Source organism: Monodelphis domestica, chromosome 5, assembly GCF_027887165.1.
Source record: "Monodelphis domestica isolate mMonDom1 chromosome 5, mMonDom1.pri, whole genome shotgun sequence".
NCBI lineage: Eukaryota > Metazoa > Chordata > Mammalia > Didelphimorphia > Didelphidae > Monodelphis > Monodelphis domestica.
This window is the reverse complement of record NC_077231.1, coordinates 278,743,880-278,764,789: the sequence shown is the minus strand read 5'-3', so window position 1 is coordinate 278,764,789 and position 20,910 is coordinate 278,743,880. Positions and strand designations below refer to the sequence as shown.

The window sequence follows — 20,910 nt, the reverse complement described above, 5'->3', positions numbered from 1 at the left end:
CGTTCGCCTCCTGTCGGGAACCCTGGAGTCTCTAGTGGGGCTGGACCCTGACTGCCGCAAAAGAGGTCATGCAAGGGGGATAGAGTGGGCAATCACATCTCGCCAAGGACCACTCTGTGGTCTCCCCAGCTACCACAGGTGATTCTGTCAAGGCGTCATGGTCTGATGGCCCCCAGCACTGGAGAGCCACATAGACTGCCTCAAACTGGGATTCAGGTCCTCACTACAAGCTTGGACTGGGACTCCTGGACTTGCTCTGGGATTATACAAGTCAGATGCACAGTACAGACTGCCTCATGCTGGAATTCTGGGCCTGATTGCAGATATTCTTGGAACTTTACAGGGTGTATATTAGGTTGCACTGCTGTTGGCTTAGGCAGTGTCTCAAGGTCTGGATATTGGCTTGGGCCCAGATTCAGAATGAGATGGGAGGTAGAGGGTAGGGCAGGGCTTGCCGTTGGCTTATACCTTACTCCTTGTTGTAGCTTCCTTCTGACTGTACTCCATTATCATTCCAGTGAATCAGATAATCTCTGACTACTTTTCAAGTTGTCTTCATGAAAGTTGCTTCATACTGTGAGATTTAAATTTAGGTTTCGACTCAGGGTGATAGTTATAAAAGTGATTACCATTTATAAAAGATTAGCTCTTAAGTCAAATTGACTGTTAGCAGCTTTTATTTACAACAAGGTGGAAAAAGTGAAAGTGGGAATTGTAGAAAAGAAACAGAGCCTACCAGCCCTTTTCCAGTGAAGTCAGGCTCTGCCCCTGGCAGGAGCTTCCCCAAGTTCTGAATGTAGACTCTTCCTAAAGCTCCAGTCACTCACCCAGCAAGCCTCTCCAGAATGATTTCAAGAAGAGGTGATTGCCTCCAAGAATCTCCCTTCAGCTCAACTCAGCTCAGCAATGCAGAGAGTGAATCTGTCCTTGGTCTTGGCCTTTTATTCCCCCTTTTCCACATCACTTCCTGTCTCTTCCCCCTCCTCACAGGAACCAATTGCAGTCTCCCAATTTGCCTAGCACTGCCCAAGGAGGGGCAGTGCTTGTGGGATCCACCTCTCCTCCTAAGAGGGTGTAAACTCTTATCAGAAGGATTCACAAGATTCTGACTGATTGAAATAAAAAGGGTGGAAATCTCTACTTGATTGAACTAAGATAAAGAAATTTCTTTTCACAACTCCATTTCCTTGTTGGTTCTTTTACTCCAGTATTTGGTTTGGGGTATTATTCTAAAATTTGTTGAAGAGGATTCTCTTTGTGGTTTCAAGTTTTCCCTGCTTTACTCTGCCATCTTGGTTCTGCTTCCTCTTTAAATCATTCTTTTTTTTTTTAACTCTGTTGAGATTTTATTTGAAATCTAATTCAAATCGTCAAAGCTACAAAATGGGGAAAAACACCTGTGTGTTATTTTTGCTAGGTCACAACATCCTAAAACAAAATATCACTACTGCCAGCAGATCAGTTACACACTTTTCTGATGAAATTCATAAACACAAATATGTTTCATTTTGAGAAACAGCCACAATGAAGATATTTTTGTACAATATAAAACAATGACAGGCCTACAGATGAAGTTACTCATGAGTATACATGTGTATTCACAAAAAAAAATTCAGGAATGCTCTTTCATTTGATTTTTTTTTTAAACAGACTGTTCAGGCACAAAAACAAAACTGTATTTCCAGTAAGCAACAGCATTATAAAACATGTGGGTTTTTTTTTTTGTCAGTGTTTGCTTTTCTTTGACTTCTTGTGAGATCTGTGTGGAGATCGAGACTGACACCTGGATTTCTTCCCTGATTTTTTAGGGGACCTAGATCGTGATCGACTAGACCTTTTAGGTGTCCTTGAACCAGATGGTGATCTTTTGGCCTTTTTACTAACATCTCTATGAGAATCTTTGTGAGATGATCTGGAATGTGAACTCTCTTTGTGAGACCGCTCTGATCGCTCTGATCTTGGAGATGGGGATTTAGCTCGCCTACCACTACTGCTCCTAGATGGATTGGGTGATGTACTATGTCGGTTTTTCCTTTCTTTTCTCGTAGGTGTGCATTTGTCTTTTTCCTTCTTGTCTTTGGATCGGGATTCCAGCTTCTCTTTATCCTTCTTGTCTCTCTCACGTTCTCTTTCCAATTCCTTCTCCTTTTCTCTTTGAATAAGTTTGTCTCTGTAGTGTTCCACTTGTTCTTGAAAGCTCTGCCCTGGTTTTTTCAGTCTTTTCCCAGATTCCAATTCATCCTGAAACTTCATCACTTTGAGTTCTATTTCTCGAAGCTTAGCTCGTTTTTCTTCACTCATTTCAGAATATTTAATAGAAGACTTGGACTCCGTCATTTCTTCTTTGATTGGATTGGAATACAAATGATGCTCTACAGATTTGGAGCTCTGAGTATCTTCCTCATCTTCACTCTCTTCTTGATTTTGATTTTCTTCTTCTTCTGATTCTTCATGCTGGTCAAATAACTCCCATTTAGATGTTGTTACCCCCTGTACTTCCAATTCCGATTCATATACTGCTTCCCATTTGGATGGGGTCACTTTTAAAATGGGCTCATTCTTTTTTGAATCTTCAGAGGTATCCAAAGGCACACCATCAAGATCATCATCAAGTGACTTTATGGGGACTCCATCAAGATCATCAATGGGAGTGGCATCAATAGGAATTCCATCAACATCTTCCAGAGGTACACCATCCAGCTCTTCCTCAATAGGGGTACCATCAAGATCATCTGGTACTTCCTCTGTTTCTTTTTCTTCAATAATATTTTCAAGTCCCAAAAATATATTTTGTAATCTGACCAAAAATGTTTCTGGATAAATTTCCCAGTCTTCCCATGCTCTGAAGCAGGTCATTACTCTTTGCTTGAACTTTTCAGATTGTAAGTGGCCTTCAATTGTACGGTAGGTGGCATTGAGGTCTGAAAATATCTGACATAACTTTTTTTCAAAAAATTTTCTATAATATGAAGCATTGGCAGCTTTTGCTGAAGAATTATACAACACATCAGAAACCAAATATAATCTGGCAATCTTCTTAGGTAGTGGTGTTTTCAAGATGGACAATGACTCAGTAATACAATCCACAATTTCTTCAGCAGCTTCAGCATTATTAAGACAGAAAACCATTGCATCACCAATATCTTTTTTTTGAGGAGTTAGTCCACGTAAGATTTCTTCTAATTTGTCTCTCTGCTCTTCTTTAAGTGCTCCTTTCTTGCTAGGTTCCTCAACAAATGCTTCAGTTTCTTGCTCTTCTGACATCCCGTGCAGGTATGGATTTAATGGTGGTGGTCTCCAAAAAGATCCATTTTTGAACATACAAAAATTCTCTGTTCTCCACTTAGTTGGAGCATCTCCCTGTAGAATTGAATAAAGCTTCCATCTATAGTAAACATGGGCTGGAGTGTGGTTTTCAAATAAAAACCTGAACATAGGATTGTTGATTTCTCTATTCATGATCATAGCTTCAAACATTGGTCCTTCACGTACAACAAACTCTATCATTCGATGTATCAGTGCAAGCAAATTCCTTTCTGTTGGGATAACCACTTTGATTATGGCTTGCGACAGAGTCTTCTCAAAATCCTCCTTGTTTTTAGGTGGAGGTAACATTGGAGCATTAGGGTTCTTTAATCTCTCTCTAGGTTGAGCATTGAAAGGCAGGCCGGATGGTGGAGGGGGGAGAACATGTTCCATCATAGAAGGTGGAATGTATATTGGATGTAGTGGAATAGGTACGGCTTTACCCCACCCTAGTTTCATTTCAAAGGACATGATCATCTTTCCATGTAGATTTTTCAAAGCTCTCTCAGCATCTATTCTATTCATAAAGGCCACAAAACCACAATTCCTTTTTCTTCCTCTTTCCTGATCTGTCCTTGGCCACATAATTTTGACACTGGCTAATGGTCCAAACCTCCCAAATTCTTGGCATAACATTTCTTCATTCACCTGTGGGTTAATGTTTCCAAGGTATAAATTTGTAGTATTTGGATCCCCCACATCATGTGAGCCAGGTGCATAGTCATCTGGGACAGATGATATATTTCTTTGGGAAGGTGAATCCATAGAATGATGCTGGCCATCTGAATGTGACTGAGGGGGTTCAAAACAGCTTAGCCTGCCCTTTGTTGTATGTCTTTCATCACGCTCTTCTTGAATTTGTTTTAGTTCTTCTTTGAAGAGTTCCAAATTGCTCTTTTTCTTTTCTTTCTCCTTTTTCTTCAGTGGAGGTTTTTTAGTTTCTATCACAAGAAGGGATGGTGGCCTTTCAATGGAAGACTGATTTGGTGCATTCTTTTGATCTGCACATCTTGAGGATGGCTCATACATTTTGCCTCGTTTTTCATCTGTTTTGTGTTCTTCTTTAGCAGCATTAACCACACCACCTTTCACAAATGCTTTCACTTTATTATCATCACTGCTTTCAAAAGCAGCAAGGAATTCTTCATAAATCTCAGCTGCGGCCTTCTCATCCTCCTCCTTCTTCAATTCTTCTTGTTCTTTCTTGCTCAAAGTTCTTTTAGCAGCACTCATCTTCCCAATGCTAAATGCTTTGAGCTTGTTTTCCAGAAGTGGCCTTGACAAATTTTGATGGGGAGAATCACAAAGGCTCTCATGGGTACTTTCTGTCCTATAATTGTTTTTCCTCAGGCTCTTAGGTCGTGTCTGACTTGGCATATCTGTGTCTGAAGGTCCAGCTGCATACATATGTGCATCTGAAGAACCAGATGAATGTACAGTATCTGATGATCTGGCCTTTGAACTGGATTTCTGCGAGCTGCCTTCTGTTTTGTCCGCCATCTTGTGTCCTGCCCCTCCTCATCAGCCTACATCATTCTTTTTGAGCTAAAAAGTAATCATTCAGAGGAGAGAGGCATGAAGCAGAAGAGACAGGGCAGATCTGAAGCTGCAATTGACATAGAGAAAGAGACAGTCATATCAGGGCTTAAAACTACTAACTCTAAATTCTTCCACAAATGTGGAACAGATACTATCTTTTTCAGAGGTGTGATGTGATTTTGCAAATTCATTTGGCCCTGAAATAGCCCTGAGCTCTTCCTTTCTTAATCTATCCTTGTCATTATACAAATCTCTCAGTTTCCCACTGGCTCTCATAGACCTGTACTGCATAGCCCTCATGAGATGATCAGAATTGATCTGGTCCCGGAGTGTGGACTTCTTAATGAGCATTTCCTTGGCCATAACATCCATGAGTCGCTCCTTTTCGTCATGGTAGCGCCTCTCCTACTCCAAAATTGTCTCTATTTCCCACCAGTTACCTCCACCTCACACAAGCAGTCACTGCCAGCTCAGGCTTTTCACTCACCCACCCAAGAAGTCCAGGACTCAGAGTCTAAGTTGAAGTCAGGATCCACACTGCAGTCTCCAATGAGGTTCCCTTGAAGGCTATCTCCAGGAGATACTCTTCACAAGCCTCAACTTCACCAGCCCGCCAGCTGAAGGATTTGTTGTGGCTTTTATGGTGCTTTCCTATCCCCACCCCTCTTCACAGGGGCCAATCACAGTTTCCAAAATGTTCACACCTTTCATCCTCTGAAGGTAGCAACTCCTCCTAGGATTCACACGTTTCTGAGTGTATGACCTCTTAAAAGAATTCAAAAGTTTCTGGCTGTTTGAGTGAGAAAAAGGGGTGGAGTTCTTCCAAGTATCTTGCTGAATTCTCATCTCTGAAGATGTAAACTCTTCTACAGTAACAGTTTGTGGATTTCCCTTACTTTAGGGCTAAGTATGGGTGTATTCACTTTTGTTGATTAATTTAAAAGTAGGCAAAAGAGAGTTCATCCTATCTTCACTCTAGTGAGGTACTAAGTAAGGGTACTTAAGTTATTGTTATTCTAAAGTGCTAACTCCAATTAGGCAAACAGTACAAAGGATTACTCAGAACAGACAAAGAGAACCAAGAATTTCCTTTCACAGTGACCTGCCTAAGGTCACAGAAGGGCAAAATAAGAACTAGGATTTGAATCCAAGTCCTCTTCCTCCAAAGCCAGCATCCTTATCACTGAGTTCCTTGACCTCACTGTCATTAAGATAGAGATAAAGCTAAGACCATCTTGAGTTAGGCTCAAGACAGAACAAATAACAAGGAAGGTCTAAGCCTATAATCTCATAGAAAAGGCACAAACACAATGTTATGGCCACTTAGAGTGGAAGCAGAGTGAACTGGAAAATGCAATTGAGTGTGGCTATTAGCATCTTAGTTTGTGTTTTATATCATGCCATTTTCTCTTTCCTTTTTTTGATATGTTGGCAAATATTTCTGAACTTTTTTCTCTCTCAAAATCATTACTAGACATGATTCTCTGGGTGGGAGAAGAAAGTGACATACTTTATTTTCATATCCCTTAAGTTTACCAATGTATCAATATTTCTCAAAGTCCAAAGTTATTGATACAAATTATCTTTAAACAGAAAGGACAGGTTTCTGAGAAATAAAAAAGAGATCTTAAGGTCTCAGGCATGGGAAAATAGCACATCTTTAGATGAGAGCATTTAGTAAGCCACAACGTACATACTGAGAAGAAAAGTGAAAGATCAATAATCTTCTTGAGCCCCAGCTGTACTCCCTTCTTGCAATAAATCTTGTATTAGAAAAGAATGTAGCTCCCTTGTGGCTTAGAAGACTTGGTTTTTGTTGTTAGGGTTCCATGATGGGCTAAAGGTTGTTTCTGCATCTTCCTGGTGTGGGCAGATAGTATTCTCACTGCCATACAATTCCCTATTGAGAATAGAATGATAGAGTTTGTATAACAGAGTTTAGAATGTTTTTGAAACAAATCCAGTGTGCAAAATGCAGCTTCTTGAAAGCCCAGGGGAGGCTGGAAGAAGTTGGGCAGGAATGAGTCCAAGATCCCCTTTCATTCTTGGTGCTTCTTGTTTCTTAGAATTTCATTTTCATTCTGGGCTTTTCTGTACTATCCTGAACCCTGGAGCATCAGAGCTCCATGAGGACTATCTTTTCCACAGTCTATAACAATCCGTCCAGCAGTTGCTATATAATTTCTTTGTGGGATATAACTTGAGAAGGAGGAAGGAGTGGAAGGAGAATGAGTGATAAATCAGGAGACACAGACAAGTTAATTGATATGGGGAGCGACACTGGCCCCTAGTAATATTTTCCTTTGAACATTAATAAAAGGAAAATATGAGAAACAAGAGAACACGTGGAAGTAAGAATTCTGAGATAGAAAGCACTTGGCCAAGTGTGGCGCTAGGAAAAATAAAAAAAGATAGAAGGAAGAACTCCAAGGTTGCAGGAATCAAGAGGAAGAGTAGCACCCCTCACCCCAACATTTATTGTGGATTGAGAGTTGATCAATGAATGCATAACATAGCACGTAGGTCTTATCATTGGTTGAATAGACAATGACAAGATCAGAGGAGGTGGGGATTCACCTGGCATGCACTTTTCAGAGGCATAAGGTTTGACAAGGTGAGGGCTAAGCTTTTGTGGCTTAGGCTCAGGAATTCTCTTGCCCTTAGAACTGTCTATACATTGATCATTAACTGATCTGATCAAGTATTTAATACATCAACCATACTTCCCAGATGCTTATATGTCTGGAATGCTACACATTCTCAGAATCAGCTCTGGGGCTTCCTCCTCCCCATTTTCCCTGACCAGATCAGCCTTTTTTGTGTGTAGCCTTATGGGATGCATTGCCCAGAGGCATCGTCATTCAGGGGTACATCTTGAAGCAGGCAGAATGTTAGTCAGTGCTGTCTTGAAAGAATTCAGTTTGTGTCCATCTCCATGACAAGCACAAAGATTTTATTATTCCACCTGTGCTCTTCTCTCCTTGAGGGAGGAGGCATGCTATATGGTTATCCCATTCAGACTATGCCTGTTTTAGTTGTTTGGGGTAGGAGACACTAGGTTATTATGAGTAGTCAGATGCCACTTTGGGCATTTCTCCTAAGGCATGTGTCAAAGTTTGGTGGTTAGGATGGTACATGTGCATTTCCCCACCATCTTCCTCAATCCTCTTCAAAAGGAGGCTGTCAATCCACAATGCAAATGAAATTGAAATGAGCTGAAAGTTACACCTGGGCAGTTAGGTTGCTCTCTTGGGCATAAGTGGAGGGGAGATTTCCCTTGGAAAGTCTTTGCTTCCATTGTGATAACTAGGGCCCCCATGTATTGTAAAGGTCAAATTCTTGGTTCTCTTTTGTCTATCCTAAATTGACCCTTGAGAAAAGGCATCCTTGGATCTCTTTGCCTAGTTGGAGTAACAATAATTTAACTACCCCTATTTAGTACCTCCCCAGATTTTGAAAAGAGGATTAACTCCTTTATCTGCCTCTTGATTGAATCAACAAAAGCTTGAACTAGGTGCAGGAGCTGTAAACTACTTAGAGAATTCACAAGTCCCTTACTTAGAGAGCTCCACCCTTTTAACCCAATCAGCCAGAAATTTGTGAATAGAAGTTTTCATCTTCTGAGTCCTATGATAAGAGTTGACACACCTTCAGAGGATGATCAGTGTGAATCCCACAAACACTGACCCTCTGGGCAGTGTTAGACACTTTGGAAACTGTGACTGGGTTTAGGGATCTAGATTAGTGGCTTTTGTTTTGTTTCTTAATTCAACCAGTCTTCCTTGGAAGAGAGCAGGATTCTCTTTTGCTTCCTGGGCAATTGTTTTTTTCTTTTTCACCATTTACTTCTTGTTTGTTTGTTTGTATTTTTTACTCTTACCTTCCACCTTGGAGGCAATACTGTGTATTGCCTCCAAGGCAGAAGAGTGGTAAGGGCTAGGCAATGGGGGTCAAGTGACTTGCCCAGGGTCACACAACTGGGAAGTGTCTGAGGCCAGATTTGAACCTAGGACCTCCCATCTCTAGACCTGGTTCTCAATCCACTGAGCTACCCAGCTGCCCCCACCATTTACTTGTTTTGTCAAGGCCCTTTTTCATCCCTTCAGTGAGACAGATAAGTATGTGGTTTCAGCTGTCCCTGTTGGGGTGGCTTCCCTCATAGACCCAGCCTGGATCTGCTCCTGGGTCCACTATTGCCCTGGGCAGATACTTGTCAGATTGGCTCACAGGGTGTATATGCTTCTGGTGATTAAATCTAAAAATGGGCATCTTCACACAATCTTTTATAGGATGGTGGTCTGGGATTAGGTAATCTGGGACTTGTCTCATTGGCTGTTTCCCGGTGGGAAATAGCTGGTTCCCATGATTGTATCATTCCCAACATGGTCCATACGATAGTTTCAGCCACATCATACTCAAATTTCTGAGTCAAATTCCACATCCTTCTCTTCTCCACTATTATGTAACAAGAAGAGAGGATGATATTAATGTTGCCCCAAGATAGGTCAAATTGTAGAACTACTGCCTTAAAAGAGTCAACAAATTGAGTCAGATCCTATATATCTCCCTCATTTCTCTTTGATGGAAGAGATTGGTCCTGGAGAGAGATTTGTACCCTTGCAATTCCCCCATCCTCCCTCCCCACCTCCCTCCTGGGGCACAGTTTAGGCAGTAGACATGGTTCTGAGGAAGTTAAGTAAGGGGCTCTGTTTCTGGTATTGGAGGGGCTCAGACTTGGCCCTTGATGGGGATGGGGGTAGGGCAATAGTTATTCCACTAAGAAGTTGCAGTCTCCAACCCCAGATTCTGAATGACATGGTGGAGGGGTCAGGGGGGTACTAGGCAGGACAGAAAGGAGAAGGTCATTAAGCAAGTCAGGTGACTTGTCAGACTCAAATCTAGCCAAACACATTCAGCACTGACATCTGCCTTTAGAGTCTTGAGATAGTGTCCTAAAGCTTGGGCATAAGGGCTCTCTGTCCAGTCTCCCTCCCTTTGCCAGAAGAGGTCAAGCTCTGAATGATTATAATTTCAAGACTCCTGAGAGGCCACTGTTATTGGTCTTCTCCTTTATATTGTGGCCATTTCACAGTAGAATAAAAGACAAGGTATTCTTTCTTGAAGTCCTATAGATGGTCTTTCCCCCAGTTCTGTAGGAGACAATCCAAAGGGAAGTCCCAAGGAATTGAGGGAGCCTGACTCCCAGTAGTCTCAAGGAAGCCTAAATTCCTATGTCTTTTCTCCAGACTGATTTCTGGTTTGGCCTCCCATGACAGCATCTGTAAGACTCTCAAAGGGCATCTCCTACCTTGAGGAACTGGCTGGCCATAGAGGCCAACTTTCCCTCCTTCCTGGGAGGGCCCTATTGTGAGAGGAGAGAAAAGGAAGATTTACCCAGAGATGGAGAGTGTCGGGAGTCAAAGACAAGGCTTTCCCTGGAAGGGCCACCAAACTAAGCAAGCAAAATGTTGGTCCATGACAGAAAGAATTCACTTTCAGCTTTTCTTCTTGACAAGTAGTATCCTTTGTTCACCTCTGGCTCTTACTTACAGAAAGGGGAAGCCATTTCCTTGGCTGTGATGGGGATAGGGAGTAAATGACTAACTTTTGAGCCCAAATACATTTTAAAAAAAATTGTCCTTTATTGACAATCTCTTAATATTCAGGCATAATTTAAATGAATAACATATCAGAGGTACAAAGTTCCCCACAGATATTTTTTAAATATATCACACACAAGTTTCCCAAGTCACAATGATTGCAGAGTAGAAATTTTGTATAAATAAAAATAAATAAAAATATATAAATAAAATCATCAAAATGTACCAACATGGAGACAGTCAGGTTTCACTCTTCTTCCCTGTCTCTGCCTGGGTCCTGCTCTGTAGCATCCTTTTCTTGCTGCTCTTTCTTCCAACATTTGGCCATTGCCAGCAATTTGAGGTTGGGCTGGTCAGCAGCATCCTCTGGAAAGATGTAATGGTGGTGCTCTTCCCAGCCAGCATCAGAGCCATCTTCTCCCTGAACTTTTCTCTTCTTCTTCACTTGCTCTGGCATTAGTTTGTCTACTCTCTCCTTTTGAGATTCTGTCCCAAATTCATATTCAAAGTTTCTCCAGGATTTTAATAACAGGAGCCTTTCTTCCTTCTCTTCACAGTTTCTCATCCTTTGGTTGACTTCTTCATATATGTGTCTGCACTGACCTAAGCTTTCTTCAGTTCCTGCACACAGCTCAAACTGGGCAAAACTGATCCATACCTTAACATGCTGTGTTCGTTGCAGCAATCTGCGGTAAAGACTTCTGGTTTTTTCATATTCTTCTTGTTGAATTTCAAAGTCAATGTACGATTTCCAAAGCACCTCTGGCATATCTAAGCATGGCTGGCTAACGGCCAGCTCATATATTGCCCGAGCTCTCTCCATATCTCCAAGAATTGTCTCTAACTCGGCAAATTTGCTCCATGAAGTGCAATTTTCTGGCACAAGTTCCAGGAACTTTTCATAAAGTTTCCGGCATCGATCAAAATCTCGAAGCTGCAGCTCTAATTCGATGTAAACTTTAAACAGTTTGTTTTGGGGACACTTGCCAATAGAAGTTCCCAAAGTTCTTCTGGCTAATGGGAGATTTTTCTGTCTTATTTCAAATTGGGCACAGAGTAGCCACATTTTGGCAAATGTAAACTTTTTGTGTGGAATCAGTTTTAAACAGGCTTGATATACCTGTCTGGTCCTCTCTGGATCCTTTGCCTCCAACTCCTCATAAAGTGCATAGTTGATCCAGAGGTATATATAGCGCTTCCAGTATCTCTTCTCTGGGATGGGTGGCACACTGGCAATGGCTCTTTCATACACCTCTCAGTCTTGGTTCCCCATCACTTTCCACCAGGTGCAAATAATCGAACCAGGTATCATAATTGTATGGATTGGCCTTTACTTGCTCTTCATATTGGAATCTCCTTTTGCTCATGATAATGGCTTCAATAGCTCACCTGTCCCCAAATATTTTTTTCACAGGTTGTATAATGTTTCAAGAGTTCTTGGGCTTGTTGCTGTGAAAGCCTGTCGAGGGCATGTTTGTAGATCACTCGGACCCGTTCAAATTCTTTCTGCTTTTCCTCAAACTTTGCAAAGGCCACATAGAGATGTTGATCCATATGCTCATCTCCAAAGAATTCCACAGCTCTTTCATATACTCTTCTTGCACAAGCCAAGTAGCCATGTTTTTCTTCAAAGCGAGCATACTTGATCCAGTTCTTCACATGAGCTTCAGGGGCAAAGTCCACCCTTGTCTGAGACTCCAGGGTATCCCGACTGGTGGCGAGTCAACAAAAATAACAAACAGAAGACAGCTTAATCATAACAGCCATGGGATTGCTTTGCATCTGACAGCTGCTCTGCTTTCCCAATGTCTGATCTTTATTTTTATACCCGTTCTCTTGGCATGCATATACACAAAATCAAAGAGAGGTAATTGGAAAAGTGATACATTAACTTTTAACAAATCACTTGATTAACATTCTATATTCTTGTATTGTGATTACAGACAGAATAAAGGTTGCACACAAGATAAATGATTTCGTCACAGGTGGCTTAATTTTCTTATTACCCGGTGAGAAGTTTTGAGCTTACAAACAATCAAGGAAAATTATGTATTACTTTTAATAAAATGGAATAATTAATCAGCAGTTCTTATAAGACAGTTCAACAATCAAATCATGGAGGCTGAGGGGTCTGGGAACACAATTCAAATTTATACTGGTGGCTTCTAGGGAGTTCCTGAGTCACTGAGGCATACTGAAACTTGATGTACTTGTACTTATCACTTGGGCCTCTATGATTAATTTGTGTGCTGGCTTCATGAGAAAGTTTTGGGCTTGGCCTGTAGCTGTGGTTTTGCTGGGAAGGATGTACCTAAGTAAAAGTTAACCTGCTGGGGGCCATCAGACCATGACTCCTTGACAGAATCACACGTGGTAGCTGGGGAGACCACAGAGTGATCCTTGGCGAGATGTGACTGCCCACTCTATCCCCCTTGCATGACACCTTTCATCAATGCCTTTACCTCTGAATTGACATGATTATTATTCCCCCTAGTCTCAAAAGATATAATGTAAGAGGGGGCAGCTGGGCAGCTCAGTGGATTGAGAGCCAGGCCTAGAAATGGGAGGTCCTAGGTTCAAATCTGGCCTCAGACACTTCTCAGCTGTGTGACCCTGGGCAAGTCACTTGACCCCCATTGCCTAGCCCTTACCACTCTTCTGCCTTGGAGCCAATAAATAGTATTGGCTCCAAGACAGAAGGTAAGGGTTTAAAAAAAAAAAGAAAGAATGCAAGAGCAAAACACATGTAGCCTCATCTTAGCAATAGACAGAAAGCAAACAAGAACAATTCTAACCTTCAGAAGCCTGTGTCTTCGGGCTGAACCAAGAAGAGCATGCCACTCCAGACTGGGCTGAACAAGCTCCTCTCTCCTCCAATACCCAGAAGCAAGTCTTCCCCCAGCAGGAAGGAAGTGCTAGTCACCAGACCCAACTGCTACTCTCAGTTGTGCCCTTCCCCCACAAACTGTCAGTCTTGTTTCCTTTCCACATCATGAAGTCAGCACACAAATCAATCATAGAGGCCCATATAATACGTACAGGTACAGTACAGGTACATTAAGCTTCAATATGCCTCAATGACTCAATGACACAAATCAGTAACTCAAACTCCCTACTAAGCCACCTGTGACGAAATCATTTATCTTGTGTGCAACCTTTATTCTGTCTGTAATCACAATACAAAATTATAGAATGTCAATCAAGTGATTTGTTAAAAGTTACTGTATCACTTTTCCAATTATCTCTCTTTGATTTTGTGTATCAGCATGCCAAGAATATGGATATAAAAATAAATCCCAAGTCTGGGAATGTCGGAGCAGCTCGGAGATACAAAGCAGTCCCAAGGCCATAATGATTAAGCTGTCTTCCATTTGTTATTTATTTTATGTTATTTATTTTGAATGATCATTCGCCACCTGTTGGGAACCCTAGAGTTGCGAGTGAGGCTGGACCCTGACTGAGATATTCTGGCACTGAACCAGGACCACTCCCAGCTAGGTAAGTCCCCTTCCCCTTGCCCTAAAAGTTTCGAACGGATCAGGTTCTCCCCCTGGAAGTGGTCCTGGGCCTCCCTGTGGATAGAGCAGGGTTTTGGGGGGGAGTAATCCAGGGACTCCAATATAAGAGGGGTGGGCTCCCAAGGAGGAGCAGTTTCAGAACAGGTGAAGTTAGGAGAAGCAAAGGGCCACCATGGGACACAGTGAATTAAAAGAAAGCAAGCTATTCACTGAAATAATTAAACACAGTTTTCAGAAAAGGGGAGTAAAGGAAAGAAAAGCAAGCAAGTCACAGCTGATTAAGTTCTTGGAGTTTATTTAAAATTGCAATCTGTGGTTTCCCAATGTAAGGATGGTAGATTTAGACACAGAAGAAAAAAGCCCAGACTTAAAATCTTATAATATCCCCATTCGGGCTGGACAATCACCAGTAACCCCCACCCCCCCAACCCCCACCTGAGAGGAGGAGTGAATGGATGGGAATGAGGGGTCCCCCTCCTCCTCCACCTCCATGACCCCCAGATCCTCAGCTTTAGCAGAGAAAAGTCCATTTGTCAATCCCTTGTCACCTGCCTTTTCAAATAAGGCTTGTGGAGCCCAAAACTTTTTTCACCCCTCACAGTTTTAAAGGGACAGTACCTTGGAAACATCAAGATGGATTTTTTTTTTAATTCTTTCTTCTTCCTTTTTCTTTCTTCCTCAAGATCTTGAGTAAACACCTTAACAAACTTTAAACAGGAAGCATGCTTTTAAGAGTTATGTGTGATTCAATGTGTGTCTGCACCATAAGTTTTCTGTTTGTGTTTCCTTAATTGGTCATTTACAAAAATTGCTTCAAAGCCCTCTCCTAAAAAGAGGTAATTTATGTTCCATAAATCTTCTCTCCTTTTGTTTTGGAAAGGGCCCATCCAGAAAAAAAGAGAAAAAATGATTTGGAACCACAAAGGGAACTTTTATCCCCCAAATTGGCTATTCTCTTAGATTTGATATTAAACATCTAAATAGGCAACCTTGGAAAACTGCTAATTAGTCTGAAAATGTACTGTGATAAGTGGAATTTTATGGTGATGATTGTGTGTCAATTAGAAGTGATATGTTAGCTAAATTCAAACCAGAGGTCTGTTTATCGACACTAGGACCAATAAGAGAAAGTGATTGAAATAAGTTCAGAACTGGTTGAAGGTAATTAATAGAGTGCTTGATACCAAGAGGGATTTTTCCTTTTTAAAAGGCAAAAAACCATACTGGATGCTTAGTAAAATGTAAGATGTTTATGTGTAAAATTCAGTCAGCTAAGAGTTACAGTGGAGAACTTTTTCTAAGAATTAAATGTTTGATTTCAAAATGAGTGTCCTTCAAAGACAACAACATTAACCCATGATAGTCTTTTGGGATTGAGTTTGAGGGCCTGATCTTTTGGTGATGTTTTGGGGAATTAAGGTACATGTGTTTTGCTCTTACATTATTTCTTTTGAGATTAGGTGGAATAATTATCATGTCAATTCATAGGTAAGGGGCATTGATGAAAGAAGTCATGCAAGAGGGATAGAGTGGGCAATCACATCTCACCAAGGATCACTCTGTGGTCTCCCCAGCTACCACACGTGATTCTGTCAAGGCGTCATGAACTGATGGCCCCCAGCACATGAGGATGCACAAGGACAAATCTCTCATGAATGCAACGTGCCTGATCTGCTTCTTGATATCTCAGTTCAAAGTTGATATAAGAGTGCCAGGCTTGTTCCTTGGGCTGCCACTCCATCCAGCGTTCAAATATTTGCTGGCTTCCAGCAACATTTCCCAACATCTCCTCCATATAAGTATATTTGTATCAAAACATTGACCCGGGGAAGAGTTGTGATGGCCCGAGCCCAGATATTTCGGGCAGGATTGACTTGGCAATTCTTCATTTCCATTTCTGCATATTTTAGCCAGAGAGTGATATTGTGGTAGTCTACATCTAAGGCACGCTCATATATGGAACGGGCCCTTTGAACTTCTTTTACTCTCTCTTCCCACTGTGCATATTTGATCCAGTTACTCATCACATTTCTGTTCTTATATTGTCCTCAAAAGTCTTTCTCTTCCTTAATTTATAATCATTCAATTCTTCTTCATCTGTGATCTTCTGGTGAGGAGGGGGTGGAAGAAGCTCAAGCTCTCTTTCTTTAGCTTCCCTTAAAAGCTGTTCTGCTGTGATCTGCACTTCAGCAGGGGCTTTGTTTTTCACCTTAGCCACTTTGGGGATCCATTGCTTTCTGGTCAAAGCAGAGGCTGCCATGTTTTCCAAGATGGGATTATAACACCTTCAGAGCTGGCCCCAATCTGCTGGTTCTGTCCCCTGAATCCCAGGGAAACTGTTTCCAGTAGTCTCTGGTTAGCTCAGAAACCCCAGACAACTCTAAACTGGAACTGCCACATGCCTCTTTTTATACTGGATCCTGGAGGTAGTAAGAGACCACTGGAGTTCACCAGTGGGAGGGAGTTCACAAGTGGTCACCTGTGACCTTTGGGAAAGTCACTTTGGACACTAGGTAGTAAGCTCTTTACAACTCCCATCAGCTGAAAGAGAGATGGGTTGTGAATTTTCACCCTTCTTTGTTTTTTTAAACTCCAAAACACAAGTCAATAGGGAGGTGTGATTCTCATTCAAACAGTAGCAGCTATGATGTAAAGCCAATGACTTCTTGTAACGTAGCTTTTGTGTACTAGGAATGTCCCATGTAAACTATACTAAAGATTCTTTGCTCTGACTTGACCGTAATCCTGAACACTGTACCTCTGATAATATTAGCTATGTCATGTTGAATTTGACTTCAACAACCACTGAAACCCCAAGATCTTTCTCTAATTGCCATTTAGCCAGATCTCCCCATCTTGATTTCTACTTTTTTTTACAATTAATTCAACTTCCTTTAGAAAGAAAATAAAGTTGCACACATAAAAATGTAAAAAAATAGCCTGACCACTTAAAGGGATGGTCAGCAGTGTGCCATTATTCATATTACACTCAGTAATGTAGTCTGAAAATTAGTTCCAAAATCACTTTTCCCCAGCTCCAAATTTCTAGCCTCTTCAGATCAACCCGGTAACTCCAGGAGCCCAGACTTGGAGTCCCCTTGAATCATGGAGAGCGGTTACTTGCCAAGAAGCAAGTTAAAATCCTTCACCAACCATCTGTTCTATAGTTCAGAGAGCTACAAACAATGGAGGCAGGGAAAACTGGGACACTGAAACAAAGTTCTTACCTTCTACTGGTATACTATCTGGTAGAATCCCAAACACAAACATTTACTGCATCTCTGACTTAAAACCCTAACCTCCCAGTATGGCAGAGAGACACTGGTGCATCTGAGCTTTCCTCTAAGCTCATGGAAAATGTAATTTCAATGACATTCACTGGAAGTGATTATTAAATATATTAAAGAGGTTGTAATGAACATTGTTGGTGATAAAGGGTATCAATGTGGAATCTAGACACCCCAACTTGTAGCCATGTGGAATCTGAAAGCCCCCCAAATTCAGTTTAGCTTGAAGACCTCAAGTTTGACCTTACCTCTGCCCTGTGTAAAGTCTAGCTTCATTCTGGTCTGTGTTCAAGCAATACTTGCTCCAAGATTCCTATTCTGATTTTTGCTGTTGGGACCACCCTCCTGTGAGAAATCACCATCACCTGCCTTGGCTGATGTTCTTGATAAGGGAAAAACCAGGCAAGAAACTTCTGGGATGGAGCCTTCTTTTGGTAGTAAGTTGGGCCATTCGTTTCCATGGGTATCCTCAGTACCCAGTATACAGTATATGCAATAAACAACTAAGAATGGGTTTGTTTCTGTTTTATTTTCTTTTGAGCTCTGAGCATTTGCCTTCTCACTATCTCCCATCCCTCCCTCTCTCTCCATCCTTGAGAAACCAAAGAAAACAAAACAGTTCACAAACATGTATAGTCAGGCCAAATAAATTTCTGTATTAGTCATGTTCAACAAAAGATCTCCGACTCTATCACCATCCTGAGTCTATCATCTCTCTTTGTGGAGAGGAGGAGCATGTTTTCTGCTGAGTCCTTTGGAATTCTGGTTGGTCATAACATTGATCAAAGTTTCTAAGACCATCAGAGGAGTTTGTTCTTATAATAGTGTTTGTCACTACCACTCCTTCTTCTGGTTCTGCTCATTTTTCATTGCATCAGTCCATTCAATTCTTTCCCAGATTTTCTATAACCATGATGTCTTGATTTCTACTGGCTTGATGGTCTCTAGAGACCAGAAGCAGCTCTATTAAATTTTATTTCATTTTATTTTGGCAAAATCATATTAGATATTTTAGAAAAGGGTATAGGAGAGGTTCAAATTTGGGAGATGAAGTGTTAGTAATCCTTTAATAGTAATAAAACTGCAGGTTCAATCCATGGGGGAGATGGTCCTTCAAGGTCATATATTATATCAAATCCCCAATCAGTTTCTTCAGGTTCCTGATTGACAGTCTTTGAGGTTACACTTCATATTGTTACAAGGGAATCACTTTAAAAGACTGATATATATTAATTTAAGGTCGCCAAGGAATTCAGCTATGTAATTCCTAAATGAAAACTCAAATTTGCAGTCAATCTTTTATGGAGTTTAATTACAATAGGAGGAAGAAAGGAATTAGAGATAGAGAGAGAGAAAAAGGGAGAGAAAGGAATAGGGCTTAAATACCCCTTCTGTTTAGGCTGGGCCAAAAGGCCCAAGCCCTTAGATAGCTGGGGCAAAGAAAGGAGATCAGTCCCTATTACTCACGTGACCAAAATGGAGAAACAGTCTCAGAGGCCCCCACCTTCAGCTTCCTTCAGAGCAAGCTTCTCAGAGTACACTGCCACCACTCCGATCAACTCCTCAACCACCCTGAGTCTTCAGACCCCCCTGATCTTTAAGGAAACCATCCAAGTTGCCTCCCCTCAGTTCTCACATCTACCAAGCACTGTCCATCAACTTCCCTGTGCCAATGGAGGCTCTAGCTTAACCCAGGACCGCCCAGAGGCTTTGCACATGTCTGTTGAAGGTCATATTTTCAAAGATTAAATCTTTGCTCCTTTGCTACAGCCCTTTCTAAATCCTGTTAACCTGAGTAGGGTAGAGATTGGAATAATTAAATTTTGATCTAGGCTGCAGCCCTTACTCAATCCTGTTAGGACTGAATAGGGTGGAGATTGATTCCAAGTATCTCCATTGTATCAATTCTAAAATCAATCATGACTCAAAGAAATTCCTGTTCTATGCTTAAGCATAGGTCAAAGTCCTTTCCATTGTTCAGCAAAAGGTTTCTGTCCTAAAGTAATCTTAAGAAGGGAAGAGAAGGAACCTCCCATGCCAATGGGGTTCCCATTCCAATAGACTATCAGTAAGAAATTTTCCAAGTATGAAATATCCCAATGGTGAAATTTCCAACATTTATAAGTCTAAGGAATTTTGATGTATACAATCCCCCCTGATGATCATTGGGAGACTAGTCTCCCCATTGATCATTTAACATAATCATTTTGTAGTTCTAAATTCACTTCTAACTAAAGATATACACAATATTCAATTTTCTAAGAGAAATTAGAATAGTGAGAGAGGAAATAGAAAAGAAAAGAAAGCAAAACCAATGTTTGCTAGGCGCATTGACAGAAAGCCAAATTAGGGGCAGTCCCTTTTGGCATAAATGTGTACAGTTACAATAAATGTTCAATCAAAAGTTCAGTCCAATCAATCACATCCAAAGTTCATTTTTGATCTTCTTGATGAAGTGTAGGTTTTCGGCATCTTTCTGCAACAGTTCATTCTCTGGATATAAAAGTTTCAAGCTTCTTTCTTGAAGATCTTTTCTCGAACAAAATCAAAATCTTTGAATTTTTTATAAAAGTAAAATCTTAAACAAAATTCTTGGATTTTTTCAAAAATTCAATTCAAAAAATTCTTAGATTTTAAATTAAAATACAATCCCCCCTGAAGTAAGTATTTTTTTAAAAAAATATCAAGTTTAGCTCAGAATGCAATGTTCAGTTATGGGGGTGTATGTGTCAATTATCAAAAGAATAGAAAAATAATCAAAAACATAAGAAAAATTCAAAATAGACCTTGTATAGGTCCAGTTTAAAGTAATTTCTATCCCACAAGTATGTAGGACAGAATGCAGTAATATTTCACTTAGCCATTTGTAGCCAAGACTACAGGAAGTTGCCATAATATAAGAAGAAAAGAATTAGAATTCTATTTTGATGGGGAAATGTCATTCCCTTGTCTGATTTTTTCCTCAGAGATATAGGGAGCCAGCATGATAGTCAAGCTTTGTACTTGTTTGAGTACTTCGAAAAGAGTGTAGATACAAGGAAGTCCTACGACTTAAACATAAGTTAAGCGTCGCAACCTCGAGTCTCACTTTAATATTTCATGTGTGCTCTATTGGCACTATTCAGGTTTAGTCTGTGCTCCTTGTTTTTATCCCTTTTCCTGGAATCAGACACAAACATTAATCACAGTCCTATAATATTTTATCAATAAATGGCAGGTTCCCATAGTTTAAAGCTTTTAAGCATATATTGATATTATAGCAAGAGTATATATATTAACTTGTATTACTGCAGGGAAAAATATTAGTATTAATTATGTGTACCTTCAGTACAAAAATGAGAAAAAAATCAAATATTCTGATCAAAAAATAAAAGAAAAAGAAATAAGAAAAAATAAGAAAAAAATCAGTAATTCAATATATTCTTGAAAAAAAATATCCATTTGTCTATGGATTATTATCTCCAATTCATATGATAAGATAGAGTCATAATTCATATGATAGGATAGAGTCAATCAGTCTCAGCAGAAGATGCTTTCTTCACATGTGAGCAGTGAATCCAAGAGTCTCTTTCTCCAATCTTTATAGATGTTGGAGTAGTTAATAATATTTGGAATGGTCCTTCCCATGAAGGTTGAGTTGCTCCAGTTCGCTTGAAATTC

The 20,910-nt window shown here is 40.6% G+C and overlaps 1 protein-coding gene and 1 pseudogene across 1 annotated transcript; both read right to left on the bottom strand.

Annotated features, from left to right (window-relative positions):
- Positions 1–1,697: 1,697 nt before the first annotated feature.
- LOC100022018 (U2 snRNP-associated SURP motif-containing protein-like) lies at positions 1,698–4,806 on the bottom strand. Its single transcript, XM_056800209.1, has one exon. It carries the CDS (start codon positions 4,804–4,806, stop codon positions 1,726–1,728), a length of 3,081 nt encoding a protein of 1,026 aa, XP_056656187.1. The 3' UTR covers positions 1,698–1,725.
- Positions 4,807–10,692: 5,886 nt separating this feature from the next.
- On the bottom strand, positions 10,693–16,223 carry LOC100028715 (crooked neck-like protein 1; annotated as a pseudogene).
- Positions 16,224–20,910: the final 4,687 nt, after the last annotated feature.